This window comes from Myripristis murdjan, chromosome 24, assembly GCF_902150065.1.
Source record: "Myripristis murdjan chromosome 24, fMyrMur1.1, whole genome shotgun sequence".
In the NCBI taxonomy this organism is placed as follows: domain Eukaryota; kingdom Metazoa; phylum Chordata; class Actinopteri; order Holocentriformes; family Holocentridae; genus Myripristis; species Myripristis murdjan.
The window spans coordinates 21,464,840-21,480,406 of record NC_044003.1 but is presented as its reverse complement, the minus strand read 5'-3'; the positions used below and the strand labels follow the sequence as shown (position 1 = coordinate 21,480,406).

Here is a 15,567-nt window from a genome sequence, read left to right as displayed (position 1 = left end):
CATGGGGCCTTCCTGCAAGTCATGGTAGCCTGCAGTATGGTGCACAAAACAGGTCTACACAGAGATACAGTGGTTATGACCTCTTGCTGGTAATCATTATAAGCCAAACATAAACCATAAACATCAGTTACACCCCAAGAAGCATTAATATGTTTTTCTCCTTTCTTTACATAACTGGCACCGGATTGATGCTGCTTCCTATGATAGAACAGATGAGCTGATTTGACTAACATCCTCAAGGTTAGGGGTTTGCTTTCTCATGAGGTCATGCCCATTTAAAATGCATGTACTGCAGGAAGCTTTGCATCAACATGTATGAAGATGCCTATAGCTGTGTATAGTCCGAATTTAGATGGCAGAAAGACTCTTGTCAGTACAGAAGTGGGTATATTGAGGTTTGGGTGAGCCAGTCGTATTGTTACAGGCTGTGTTTCAGGATGCTCAACATGCGCTGCAGGCGTTTTAGACACTGTGATTGGCATGTCTCTGGCTGGAGGCCGCGCTGCTGCAACAGCTCTGAATTGAAATAAGAAAGTGAGTGATCAGTGCTCGAGTGGCGGAGGGATACACAGGCAATCCCCATTCTGGCCACGGCCAATATACACACTGCTAACCCGCTAGTGGAACTCCATCTAAGGAACGACCACACTCCTAGTCTGCCTCCATAGACCAACAAGCACACAACTCATCAGACATGGTACGTATCCTCATTCATTCTCAATACTCAAGAAATACATTTTAATTCCGGGAGAGCCTCTGCCGATTGAAGTGCAAGTCTGTTGTTGCTTATTGCTTTTCTTTCCTTGTATTTGTTGCTCATTCATTGATTCCTCGTATAGACTATTCTTTTTATAGAGGAGACAGAAAACGCCCGCGAAGCGTATTTCATAAATATATATGTACACTTTTGCATTTATGTAGTTATCGCATCGGGATAAAGGAAAACCAGAATATGGGTAATCTTTTATGTGGCTTACTAGATTTATTTCTGAGATGATGCTCCTTTTTCAAAAGGGAACAGTGTTTCCCCATAACTGCGCAATTTTTACGGCATTATTGCCCATATGGCCATAACGGGTCATGGCTGCATGGTGCAGATCGAATTAATTCTTGGACTAGATTTAATGGTATCGGGATAACTAGCAAGCTATTCTGGGTTATTACAGCATAATTCTGCAGCCATAAGTGCATTAGGCTACATTTTACAATCCGCCTTTGGAGCGCAGGCGTGTTGGGAAGCCTACCTATCAGAAAGATCGGACCACAACTCCCTTGCTGACATTTTATTGACAGACGTGTTATAAGCAGTATGTTATAACCCTTTTTTTTTTTTTTTTTTTTTTTTTTGAAAGATATCCGTGTTTTTTTCCGCCCTGTAAGACGGCGTGGAGTCGGTTTCCGAGCGCCACTAAAGGCGAGTGCACGAAGGGCGCTTCTCGTTTTGAGGAAACGAGCTGGCTCCATTAGGTTTCCCTTTTTCTAGGTTGCACCATCTTGTTGCCTGTCGAGCCGAGCCGTGATGGGCCAATTGGAACAGTGTATCTCGTCAGTGTACCGCAACGGAAATCCACCATGTTCTGTGTAGTGCAAATGTTTAAGCTACATTGTATCGCCTGTCCTGTCTGGGCTGCCTCGGAAAAGCGATATCAGCCTCAGTTCCGCCTTTACTGCAGGCACTGGAGGTTTATCTCCGTGTTATGCTGGCTGATTTGGTTGCCTCTTTGCAAATTTTTTGATGGTATGCAAATCCCTTACCGGGGCGAGTCGTCCAAGAAGCTCTTTCTTGCACTGGCTACCACTAAACATAAACAGCTGTAAAGTTGGGTTGACTTTACAAATCAAGTAAACATGTTGTGAACCTGAATATTACAGGACTCTCATGCCAAACTGCAGCCTATATATCTATATATTTTTTTTGTAAGTCCAGCTGTTTCTCTCTGGTTGCTGAAATGCCATTAAACGATGAAGTATGAATTCCATAGGCCTCGGTGACTTGTGTGAATGTATGTCAACTATAATTCTCTTCGAACCAATCTCACCAGATGTTTCAGACACAGGGCCACACACACACACACACACACACACACACACACACACACACACACATTTTGTTCAGGCATCTGCAGCCAGCTAAAGAAACAGAGCCTTTCCACTAGTTACGTCACATAAGGAGAAGTAACCCAATGGAAATGATCTGGATGTGGAAAAGAGGCCTTCGAGCTAATCCATTGATTATCAACCTTGATGGATCATTAATGGCCCATGGGAGTCAAGAAGCCATAGACCTCGTTTCCCCCCCTCTGCTGTGATCAAATATCCCATATATGGTATCGAGCTGCAATGCAGTTTCATGTTGCAACGCCACGTAGTAATTGGAGTGTAAAGTGGAATTGTTATGGAGTTAGCCTGCATATCAGCATCTCTGAAAAAGTCTAATCCACAGGCGTAAGCCCCTTGTCCACATCAATACACCCATTGAAGTGGAAACAGCCTCCCCCATTGAGGTGGAAGTATCGAATAAGTAGCTGGACCATGCTAAGACCCTATCCTATTCCTGTTGCGCTCTTGTTTGCTGATGCATGTTGAGCAACTCGGAGGACATCTGATCTGCTGCAATGAATAATTTATATGTTGGGCGGCCACCCCTATAGCCATGTCCCCATGTTCCTGGTGTCTAAGAGAGGTAAAGTGCTCTCTGTCGTATGGAGGCGAGCACCCAGCCACCTACAACCGCCAGGCCATATGGTGGACTGGCCATGCCTTGAGGGTGCAGCGAGGCTGGTGTTGTTTACACCCATCAACTCTCCCTCCTCCCCTCCAGTGCCAGCCCAGCCCAAAGCCCCCTCTGTCTTTTGTCCAGGCTCAAAGAGAAGAGGCGTTCAGCACTCTGTTGAGCTCAGTGACCCTATAGAACGGGATTGTATGCCTGTGTTTGTCACACTGACTCTTTGTGAGTGGGTCTGTGAGTCAGCGTGAATGTGTGTGTGTGTGTGTGTGTGTGTGTGTGTGTGTGTGTGTCACACCCATCTGTCAGAGTGGCAGCTGGTTTTGCACCTTTCATGTGGTGAATATGGAGTTGCTACTTCAGTAATGGTTGCTACAACTGACAATAACAAATCCCAAACACATAAAGTAAAGGCTTGGAGATGTTAAAGGACAAGGTACCACTTGGCTTTCACTTGCACCATTTTGCATCCTCAGTGGAATTAAACCGCAGTACTCACCGGGAAGGATGCCGTTTGTTTGGAGAAGGATGTTATGATAGGCAAAGATGTAACTCAGTGGCCCAGTGAACTGCTGCCTCCCATAGTTTTGTATGGAGCTCTCTGCTGGGTCTGGCTGCCCGAGTAACAGTGGGAGTGGTTGACCCACTCATGCCAGCGAGCCACTGCCAGGATCCCCCCACCTATTCCTCTACAAGCTGTCATTAAGGCTGGAAGCCAGGCAACACACAGCCCTCTCCATAGGACAGTGTGGATCATGAATCAGAGGGAGTTTCCTCTTAGCAGTGTGTCAGGGAAAGAGAGGAGGAATAGAAAGACACACAGAGGGGAAAAGGCTTGGAGGAGTAGGAGTTGGTATGGGCTGAGTTCCAGGAGCCAGAGGAATAAGGATGGAAACGGAGTGGAGGAAGGGATGGGCCGGTAGTGGGCCTGGTGGCGCAGCAGCACAGTGAGGCCCAGCAGCCTGGGCCAGAGCCAGGGGAGGATCCACAGCACACTGAGTCACCGAACCCCACACCCAGTCCTCTTAAGACAGACAGTAGGAGATAGAAAGGCAAAGGAAGAGAGAGACAGCAAGACAGATGCACCAGAGAGCGAGCCAAAAGAGATAGAAGAGAAGGAGAAAGAGAGAGGCCCAGCAATATGATGGACAAAGAGAAATGAAAGACAAAGGAGAAGTGGCAGATGGAGAAGGGAAAGACAGTAAGAGCAAGGAAAGAGAGAATATTGGTCAGAGTAGGGGGCATATTAGTGTCATTGACCTGACCCCACCTCACCCCCCACCCCTCAGTAGAGTCGTTTTGTCTCTTGACATTTCACAAATCTCAGAGATGGAAATGAAGACAGGAAAGAGGGCAGGGAGAGAGAGGAAAAGCAAAGGCTATTGTGTGCGGGACAGGTTATTGAATCATGTCAGCTAATCGTATGAGGGCTGCTGAAGTTATCCATGAACCCTTGCTGGCCGGATCGATCTCTCCCGTGGCTTCTACTTGAGCCAAGAGGAGAGGCCTTTTGTTTTCAAAAAGCTCAAGTTAAAGGGCATCTGCCAGTGTGTCACGCGGTTATCTGATAAATAATATCCAGTCTTAACTGGATCTACTTTGACGCAACAAATTAAATTAACTGTCGTACTGTCTTGATTTAAAGACAAGAATCTCCTCTGCACAAAAACTTGGCAAGGCTAAGATTTGCACAGCCATGTGATATAAGCGTGGCTTTGTTATGTGACGTGTGCTTGACTGTATCCACAGCCAGATTGCTTGTGCAAACACATAAACACACCGATGGGCTGTAGGAATTTGCTTTGAGGCAGAACTGGCTACTCTGACTAATTCACAGGAAACATGGGGATGGAAAGAATTGGTGTTGAGGAAGAATACCATTAATAGTGTCTCTCTGTGTGTGTGTGTGTGTGTGTGTGTGTGAGAGATGTGCTTGTGTTTAGTATATCAGTATAAAGGTTAAAATACATCTGGACGTGCATATGGGTGTCAGCTCATGTGTGTTCGTCTGTGTGTGTGTGTTCCTGTTTTACTGCCAGCAGAATGACGTCAGTCGTCTGTTAACAATAATAATAACAAGTTTCTGTTTTTTTTCCCTCAAACGAGGAAGGGAGGGCACCTGTGGGAGGCGCCATTTGTACCACAGGCTTCATATTCACACATCACCGCTTTACTGCTGAGGATGTTTGTCTGAAATCAGTGGCTCCTTCACAGGCTCGATCCATCTATGTAAAAGGCCTGGCCGTGAATACACGCTTGCAAGCCATTGAAAGCCCGTGTGAGTCACTCACAGCCATTAGAGAGGCTAGTTCGTGGAGAGAGCAGGCTGGGAGGGGAACCAAACCATGCCAACCCAGCAGGCCCTTTTCCCTGTTGGTAGGCAGCAATAGCACCATGGAAAACATTCCCATGCTGATATGTCCTGAAACAACCCCGCCTAAACATTTTCTCTTGGCCTGCAGACAATCCCTTATCCTTTTCATTACACTGTCTTGTTGTCCTGCTGTCCCTCTTTATTAATGGACCACTTGTGAAGACAGGAGTATATTTACTTATTCTACTCTTTGTACATACATAGCGAGTCAATCTCAAGAAGCCACTGATCAGCTGAATGGCCGAGAGTACAATTTCACGCAGTGCCTGGTGGAGCTGGCAATGGATTAGCATGTGGTAGAGGCAGTCTCTGTCAGTCCAAAAAAAAAAAAAATGCACTCTTTCAGTAGTTCCCATTGTGTTTGAGACATCTCATTGTGACTGTACACAAATGCACCTAAAGAAGACGAGCAGTCACATCCACCAATGGGGATCCAGTTAATGAAATATAAAGTAGCGCTCGCTCTTTATGCAATTGAAGTAGGCCTGGTGTCTGATTTTCAGCAGGAATATCAGCTTCGTGGCAAAGTCGAGAAGGAATCAAAATGGCTTCCCAAAGGCATTCGTATCTTCAACCACATCAGTGGCGTTCCTTGGGACACAATCGATTGAGCATGGTCTAATCCTGATTAGGAAAAAAAAGCAACCGTTGGAAATGATTCACGCTGGAAATAAAGTGGCGCATAAAGAAATCTTTCACTGAAATATTAAGGAACGGGGGCTTAACATGAGATACAATCGATGAACAGTCTTGATATTCACTTTGAGAGCAGAGAGTGGATTCTGGTTGAGGCCTCTGGCGAAGGCTTAGCGCTGAAATTGACAGACCTCTGAACACTGTTCTCAGTGTTGAGATGTCTGGTTGGTGGGTGGGTATGATGTGGGATGTAATGACAAAACTGTTTGGTATTTGGAATAATTGCCTGTTGAGTAACTTGTTTGTTTGTCCCCCCCCCTCCCTCTTTTTTTCCTGACCACAGGCTGACCAACTAACAGAGGAGCAGATTGCAGGTAGGAACAGAGAATTTTTGCTCCCTTCCCTTCCCTCCACTCACAGCCACATTCCTTGTTGCGTGTTCGCTGACTTTGTTTGCAGCTCAGTGACAGCCTCACTGCTGTATTATTCAATAAAGTTCCTCTTGTCACATGAGGAAGGTTATAGAGGCATTTCTCATTAGCTGTACCGTTCACTTCTACGTCACGGACCAAGAACATCATGAAACAGAATGCTGGATAGTTTTGGAGTCTGCCCTCCCTTGGTAGTTCATTAACTTTGCAGACTGCGCAGTGAAGATGCTAAGTAAATGAGAAGAAAGCAATATTTACAGCATAGCATGAGTCAGGAATTAAACCCATGCAGCTACAGTGCATGGACAGATTTACATGCAAGCATAACTGTTCCTCTCAGTGGCTGAGGCACCTTGTGATATTCATGATAAATAATGAAGTGATGTGGGCTTTGTACTAAATCTGGAGGCTGTTCTGTTTTTTTTTTTCTTAGTCAAACCCCCTCTGCGGCTAATTAGTTTGTGCCAAGGCTCCAAGGCTAATGCTCACTATTGCCTGCACTTCAGATAGCTTACCCTGGATGGGCTTCTATGGCCCTTTCTTTAGAAGCCCGCCAGTACCAAGAGGGAGCTGATACACACATTGAAGTTCTTGGAGTGAAATCTGTTGCCTTTTTCCCCCCAATTTTCAATTTTCTGCTTTGTTCTCTTTTGTCACAACATGAGATAAGACTCCTCTATAGCATTAGAGCCCAGCACATTTATAACTCCAGTTTTGTTCATTTTTAGACAGCCATCCTTTTATAGCCTTTTTCCCCACTGCATAGGGACTCTCTGTAGTGAGAATCAATCAGGACAGAGGTGGAGCCAGGCAGGGCATGTTTTCTATTTCTGATAAATACACACATATTTATACCCACATAATCTTGCTTAACCAAAATTTGTGTTCTGCAATTCATTGGACCCGCTAGCTCTACCCAAAAATTCCTGGTACATCCAAAATGCCTTGTTTGTGAGAGTGAACCACATTTAGCTCCAAGAACTATTATTGTGAAGCTTTCTGCAGGTTATACAGACACTTCCAGAAGACATGAATGTGGTTTAATGGCACTGCATGACACCACATGATATTATGCTGGAAAAGTGGCATTAATCACCACGGCACCTGTAACCACATCCCTGAAAAAGGATTTATTAACCTGACCACTGGATCCTAACCTAATCCATTTCAGTAATCGAAATGGTAATCTAACCTCTACTCTAATCCCTACCTCTGCAGAGTTCAAGGAGGCTTTCTCCTTATTCGATAAGGATGGTGACGGCACCATCACCACCAAAGAACTGGGCACTGTCATGAGGTCGCTGGGCCAGAACCCCACAGAGGCTGAACTGCAGGACATGATTAATGAGGTGGACGCTGACGGTCAGTATAAACACGCTTGATTGGCCCACAGATACATAAGCAGAAGTGACACAGCCACTTCTAATTGGTTCAAAATGAGGAAGCTGTAAGGCATTCATTTCTGATTTGTCAGAAATAAATAAGTGCTGTGTTAAGGAGGTTACTGCAGGTTAGTGCCAAATAAGGAAACAGCTAGACAATCCCTCTTGATTAGTCCCAAATGAGGAAGCTGAGATAGAAATCGGTGAGAAGTATCTGTATTCTACAATTACACTGTGGAGCAATACATATCTGTGGGTTTTAATATGCTTTACAAACAACATACACTTCACACGGTACATAGATAGGAACTTAAATACAGTTCTGGTAGGATAAGTAAGGACATAAGTACAGAATCAAAAGGGATATGATTACATATCTGGTGGATATTTTTACCTCCATGTGTGAAAAATAGGTCACTGGACATATGTAGAATGACCATCGGTTTAAACAGGGTGGATGGTAATAGAATCTATAGTTGGCACGGGGGAAGTATTTAACATTGTGCTAATAGGGGAAATACACGCCCATTCCATCAGCCATCAGATTGACCAGTTCACCACTGTTCAATCCAATGAACTACAGCTGTTACACTACAGGGGGGCTGTAAAAACTTGCCATACATTTTCCCTTTCAGTGTTTCAAGCACAGTTCAAGCAAGATCGACGACAAGATCAGTTTGGGTCTTTTAATCAACACTTTTCTGGAGTATTTCAATTATAAAACCTACAATTATGCAATTAAATACATAGGGCACCCATTGCCGCCTCATCTTGAAATGCATCAGTGATGCTGTTGCCCACCTCCTCTTCCTCTTCGCCAACTGTCCGAGTCAACTGTCCACCCAGCTACTTTTTCAGATGACGTGTCCCACCCTGTCAGCAGTTTAGTCACTGCGTGTTGAACTCCATCACAGCTGACAATGTCAGAGATGTATATGTGCGGGAGGTGCTGCCAGCGCTGGTGAGAAGGGCAGCCTAAGTGTCAAAAGACTGTCACAGTGTTAGCACCAGTGCTGAGAGGACATCACGGGCCATTATTCAGACAGACAGATTCTATCCTCCTAACTCCACCCCCCTCTGTTCACTCAATCTCTTTCCAACACTGCATGGCCTTCCACATGCACTGTGGTTCAGAGAGGGAGACAGCCACAGACAGAGAGACGGAGAAGTCCAAGGAGTTGGCCAGCAGCTCAGTAGTTGGCTGTCCTTGGGCTTTGGGGTTGGGGATGCTAGCTGTCAGTGGGCCCCCACCTCAGCGGTGCTCTGTCAGCTTATAGGATTTCGTAAATGGGGCTGCATTGATCAGGAGAAATCAATCCCCTTTATTGAAACGTCCTCCCACCATCCTCATTTCAACCTCCTCCCACTCCCAAACACACACACACACACACACACACACACACACACACACACACACCTCCCTGTTACACCCGATTGCAAACGAGCACACACACACACACACACACCATCACTAACATCCCCTTGTTCTGCCTGTACCTCCCTTGGCTGATGCAATCTAGGTCAGACAGCAATGAAGCTAGTAATGGAAAATAAAAGTGGTTACATAAGGCCTCTCTGCGCTTTGCACATCCAGTACCCACATACGCAGCCATGGGATGTCAGCTGGCCCATTGAAAATCAGCTTTATTTACCAAACAAGGAGGCTGTGGCAATGAATGACAATGAATGAAAAAAAAAAAAAAAAAGGAGATGGTTTACTTTAGACATTTAGAGAGAGCTGTTCAGGGAATAGCCTCTTGGCTGTTTGATTGGAAAGTCAACAAACAACTTATTGACAGCATGGATTATGGCATTGAACAGTCCAATAATGGATCAATTCAAAAACACAGGCAAAATTGGCAGAGTTTATCTTTCAATTACACACATTGGAACACAAGCAAACCACAGCTGCTTAACACGATACAAGGCTACCATTGTAATACTTGGCAGACTTAAAAACCTGGGGAAAAAAATATATTTGACTGTGGCTTAAAGTCAGTTGAGTCACTTGAGTTATCACACCAAACGTATAAACTAACCCTAACCTAAAATCAAATCACTCGATCGGATTATATTGTTTAATTATTGATTTGGCAAATATTTAGCTCAGAGGTGCTACCTTTAGCCCCGGCGCTGCATTCATCATCATTATACAACCCTGCCATTCTTATCCCAGGCATGCAAGGTTGCTTTGTAATGAAGGGAAAGGGTGACCACACACAAGTGCACCGAGATGCCTCAGCCCTCTATAGTTTGCGTCAGCACCTCTTATGTGTAATCGCACCATCTCCCACTCGGTTCACTCCTTATATTCTCTCCTCTCAACATCTCCCTCATCTCCATCTCTCTGCCACCCACTCACTCCCTCCCTCCCTCCCTCCCTCTCTCTCTCTTTCCCTCCCACCATTTTCTCTCCCTTCCCGCTTCCCCTCCCCCTGACTTCTGTCCCTCCCCCTCTTCTTCCTCCACAGCGGCAACTGGCCTCAGGTTCAGTTGAGCAAAGCAGATATCAATCAAGCCCCCACCCCAACCCCCAAATCCTTCCCTAGTCATTGTTCCGCCAGTGATGATTTTCCAGTGTGCAGAACTGCCCCTCTTGAAGACGGGGACTCACCCTACTCTTCCACCCAACCCTGAGTGGCAGTATGTGTTCCCTTGGTGCTGCTGGCTGTCTCTGTGTGTTAGATAACAGGTCCTTAGATCATTACCCCGGGCCATTAGATCACCATCTGCCCCATCACATTACCGCTTGTCTGTGCGTTCACACTCTTCCTCTCTCCCCCATACTCTTGTTCTCTCTCTCTCTGTCGTCTCACTGAGGCATGCTCTTTCGTTGGTTAATCCCAGAGTAGCCCCCCCCCGCCCTTCTGTCCCACCCTGAAGCTAATCCTGCTGGGTGCCTCACCCTCAGCGTCCCTGACCTTCGCTTCAATCCCAACACAAATTTCAGTTTTGCATTTTTTTTTTCAGCCATTAATTGCAATACAGCCCTCTCCCCCTCCGCCCACACCCTTCCCACCTCTCACAACACAGCAGTGATTAATTCCTTTATCACTACCATACCACCCACTCACAATGTCTCCAGGTCTACATGAAAGCGAGGCTCACCACCACCACCATTGTCAGGCTCACCACCATCATCCCTCCCTTCCTTCCCTCCCGCCTGCCGGTGCATTTAAGACCACCTATCCTTTCCCCCTGTCAAGACGGCCTGATCCCTGGATAATCCCGCTTTGACAGCGGCAACTTGGATATTGATCCTATTGCATATACGCATGCCGCCACAAGCATAGTGGTGGCCATTACCACCACCGGCAACACCTACTTCTCCTGCTTTTCGGCCCACCCGCTAACACACAGGATGTTTGAAAGGAGAGAGGCTTTGGGGGGGATGAGCCTTTAATTTATGGAGGCTTGCAGAAGGCCAGGCTATGTGTCTGCATTATGGATGACCGGCCCTGGGTTCTCCCGTGCAATCCTGCTGCGCTGTGTGTAACATACACAACCTCCTCCAAGGGCTTCCCTGAGGAAGACAGGGGAAACACACACATACATCCAATCTCCCCCCGCTCCCCCGCCTCTCTGCCTGCTGTAGCTGTGTTTATAGCAGGAGGGATGTATGGTGCATGGAGAACTGAATTCAGGGGTGTTCCCCCGCGATACAATTATTCATGTCTGGAGTTGTACTGTCATTGCCAGGAATTCCTTTGTAGAGGTGGAAAAATGATGTCCCATACCGTCATGAAAATGGTTGACTTAGGTTTCAAAGTACTGTACAAAGAAAAGACACCGTCCTGTGAGGAACTGGATAAATATATTTTTTACTTCAATGAGCTGTGATGCTCAAAAGACTGAGGAGACCCAAGTACAAAGCACGTAGAGCACTTTGTTCTTTTCTTTGTACAGTCATTTGGGTATTTCTTATTGGAAATACCATCCATTGTCAAGTGTTGATGGGTGCATATTTCTCTCTATTAATAGAAACTTAGGTTTCACACATGGGAAAAAGCCTGAAAATAAGGACAGGTGCACTGAATTAATATTGAATCAGGTGCTCTTCATCAGCCAAATTGCTCAGGTATTTTATCTGTACTTATTTGAGTTTGCTTTTAAGTAATTGCAATTTTGTCTGATTAAATGTGCCCGTTTGATCTCCTGTTCCAGGTAATGGAACCATCGACTTCCCCGAGTTCCTGACCATGATGGCCAGAAAAATGAAGGACACAGACAGCGAGGAGGAGATCCGCGAGGCTTTCCGAGTATTTGACAAGGTAGGCAAAGTTGACGCTTGAATAACAAATACAGGAAGTTGACAGAGCAGGACAAGCCTCACAGCAAGTCCAAGTTCGATGTCTGGCAAGCCTGTTCTATGCTGGGTCACAGTTCAAGCTTCTTATACCTATTTAAATGTTTTCTTTTGGCATGAAAAGCCAGAGAGCCTTTAGGAGCTGAGATAACAAATGCTTTCCAGGCCAGTTCAGCACTAAATAGCATCAAACCTGCAGCAAGAACCAGTCATCGAGTAAATCCTGGTGTTTCTGAGCTCCTGTTTGCTTAGAGCCTGCTGCTGTGTCTGTTCATTAATCCATCTGGTGGGAATTGGGCCACACCATTTGTTAAACTATGATTTTTTTTTTTTTTTGTTGTCATTGTTGTTGTTGTTTATTTCTCACGTTTGATAACTTGTTGTGTGTCTCCAGGACGGAAATGGCTACATCAGCGCTGCAGAGCTCCGTCACGTCATGACGAACTTGGGTGAGAAGCTAACGGACGAGGAAGTGGACGAGATGATCAGAGAAGCAGATATTGACGGAGATGGACAGGTCAACTATGAAGGTAAACAAAATCAAATAAATGAATAAATAAATAAATAAAAACAAGGCACATTTGTGGGCAGTGTTTCTTTAAATGCCAAATTTTTACAGTGCACATAGTTGTTCCTAGACCGTGGCCTGATCCTTTATTAAAGACGTGGGAGCAGGGCACTTCATTTTCCAAGCTGTGTATTTCTCTGAGGGCGACAGCAAGCCGTGGAGTGCAGGACAAGCGAGCCACACGTAATATTAGTTATTAGACAGGGGCTATAGATGGAGCCTACTGAAACAGAGATGGGAGAAAGCCATCCTCCTGAATTACCATCACTGTGCCAGGAGCCTTTTTCACTCTTTCTTTCTTGGTGTATCTTTTTTTCACTCCCTATCTTTCCCCCTCCCCCCTACTGTCGGTCCCTCGGCGCATTACACGAGAGACTGCGCTCATTTTCTAGAAGGCTGTTGATATATTATGAACAGTCCATAAGTCTTGACTGAAAAGTGCCCTACATCTTCACTCCCATTGTGCCATGGACGGAATAAGTGCTCATGCACCGTCAAAGACTTGCCTGTTTTTATTTATTTGCTGTGGATGTGTCGTCATCATCATTACCCCACAACTTTAACTACAGTGTAACAGCTTTTTTTAATCAAATGGGCTAAATGAGATGAACATGGAAGCTGTTTGGAAAGGGGACATAATTAGGATGTGTGTTCTGAGCATGCTCAATTTGATTAAAAAATTAATAAAGCATTTAACAATTTAGCAGGTGACTGCCCCTCCTGGCAACAGGCCAAAGACTCTGCCTAACCCTGATGTCCTGTTGTCTTTTTTGTCCCCCCTCTCTCTCCTTCTCTCTCTCTCTCTCTCTCTCTCTTTCTGTCTTTCTCTCTGCAGAGTTTGTACAGATGATGACTGCAAAGTGAAGCTTGCCCGCACCGTCCTGTCCCCTCTTAGAAGAAAAAAATCAAAAATACAAAAAAACAAACAAACAAAACAAAACAAAACAAAAAAAATGTTTTACTTACCTCTTGGGAAAAAAATGTTCATTTATTCAGACTGTTTCTGTATAGAAAATAATTGAATGTTGAAATAAAATATCCTTCTGTCCACACAGGAAAAATATAAAAATATACAAAAAATATCTGCATGAAAATGATGGTTAGTGATCCTGTCCCCTCCCCCCGGAGATCAGTTTAGCATCAGTACCTAACAAGAAAAAAAAAAGGAAAAAAACAACAAAAAAAACAACAACCCTGTAACTACTACCTTCAAACTAAAGCAAAAGCATTTGGCGAACTCCTTCCAGTTCCATTTGCTAGTGGTAAATGTCTGGGCTGGCCATCTCTTCTCTTCTTTCTCTCTCTGTTTTCTGTTCTTCATGCATGCAGCTTGAGACCGGAGCACTAACCCTCCCCCCTCCCCACTCGCCCTCATCCTCCCTCCGGGCTACCAGAGCGTGCTGATTCCACTATAAGCTGTCCTCTTGTTGGTTTGGTACAGTTTTTTTGTATTTGGAGAGGAACCCTGTACTGTTAAAGATGAGAGAATATACCAGGTTCTAACTCAAGCGTAAAGTGGAATGGGACTTAATTGTATGCTAGATAAAAAGAGTAAAAAAGTGTACAAAAAATACATTTTCAAATGTTTGGCATGTTCTTTTGTTTTTGTTATGTTATTTGGATGGCCATCTTACTAGTTGTGTGTCCCGCCCTTTTAAAGGGGGAGGGACTTAAGAGTCTTACGGTGAGCTTTTTCTTTTTTTTTTCTTTCTTTCTTTTTTTTTTGCTGAGATGGAGTGTCTGTCCTCTTTCTGGCAAGAGAGAATCACTGGCCTTCACTTTTTTCTTTTTCTTCTTCTGTTTCTTGACTCAGACACGAGCATAGTGAGGGGTGTACTGTGTCCACAGCGCATGCTGTCAAGAGTGTCAGCACACTAATCTTTGCGACTGTTCATCTGAGTTCAGTTTACATTCATTCCAAGTTGTACATGCTAGTCTTTATTTTATTTTATTTTTTTTTTTCAAATAAAAAAGACCATGAACTTTACCATGTCTTACGTCATGTCGTTATTCTGAGTAATTCTGTTGTCTAAGATGGTTGATAAAAATAGAATTGCAGCCTGTATGATACGGGTCCAATGGTTTGCCAACGAGACAAGTGTGGTGACAGTCAATCATTGCAAGCATTGCTCCTTCTATTCAGTCTGCGGTGTTATTTGGTGTATGTGGTGTTTAGTAGATCTGTCTGCAGGGACAGGTAGGACCTATATTTAATATTTTGTGTTCCATTACATGGCAGTGGGGTTGCAGTGAGAGTGAGTAGCTCATAGGGGAGGGAGAGGCAGCAGAGCAGTGTTTGCTCTCGCTCAGCCGTGGATATACATACACATCTATGACGCCTCTCCACTCTCTCAAGACCTAGCTGGTTGCTAAGCAACAGGAGCATGCTGTAACTGGGGTGTCAGGGTTTTTTGAAAAGGCAAGTGGGAGTTTGAATAAGCCCTCCTGCTGTTTCCGATGACTCCATGTTGGCTTGTCCTAGTAAGGCAAACCAGGCCACAACTTGCGTGTTAACTTTCCAAAAGCACATGCATACATACACACACACACACACACACACACACACACACATAGACAGGACACACAGGCTGCTCTCAGCTATGCCTCTGACATGATGTTGCTCGAAGTCCAAAAAGTCACCTTGTTTGCCATATTTGGAGTGTGGTTTGGCCATGTTTGGATGGGAGCTTAGATGGGCTTAGACAGGCCTCCACCAACACCACATACATGTGGCTAGTCTAAGCATGAAGCTTACCAAAGATGAGCATTTCCATTCATCATTACCTCTACACATACACATGCAGATAGTCTGCACATTATCCCTGTGGATCTGTCTCAAATGATGTCATCTATCTTTAGAGGAGTGAGCTTGGACAACTGATAAACTGAGGTTAAGTGAGGAGAAAGATGGGCCATTGCAATATACCACAATGTGGTTACAAACTAGTGGTTACATGCAGATTTATTATCAACTGTCTGTAAGTACTTTTGCATTTCAGAAATCCATTTGGCCCATCAAACTGAAAGCTGATGAATTTTGGAATCCATTAGCCATTGTGGTTGGTGGAAACACAAGTTAGTTTTCTTCCCTAATGTGGATGCTGTCTGAGCACACACGTAAGCACACACAGCATTAAGCACTTAA

At 44.8% G+C, this 15,567-nt stretch overlaps 1 protein-coding gene across 1 annotated transcript; it reads left to right on the top strand.

Annotated features, from left to right (window-relative positions):
- Positions 1-569: 569 nt before the first annotated feature.
- LOC115355799 (calmodulin) lies at positions 570-14,409 on the top strand. The gene is made up of 6 exons (XM_030046689.1): positions 570-697; positions 6,079-6,109; positions 7,385-7,528; positions 11,713-11,819; positions 12,249-12,384; positions 13,258-14,409. The coding sequence occupies exons 1-6, from the start codon at positions 695-697 to the stop codon at positions 13,284-13,286; spliced, it is 450 nt and encodes a 149-aa protein (XP_029902549.1). The 5' UTR covers positions 570-694; the 3' UTR covers positions 13,287-14,409.
- Positions 14,410-15,567: the final 1,158 nt, after the last annotated feature.

What these genes read in the sequence shown, in the direction of transcription:
- LOC115355799 (XM_030046689.1), top strand. An exon ending in AACAGAGGAGCAGATTGCAG is followed by an intron (nt 6,110 to 7,384) that starts GTAGGAACAGAG and finishes CTACCTCTGCAG; the next exon opens with AGTTCAAGGAGGCTTTCTCC. An exon ending in TGGACAGGTCAACTATGAAG is followed by an intron (nt 12,385 to 13,257) that starts GTAAACAAAATC and finishes TTCTCTCTGCAG; the next exon opens with AGTTTGTACAGATGATGACT.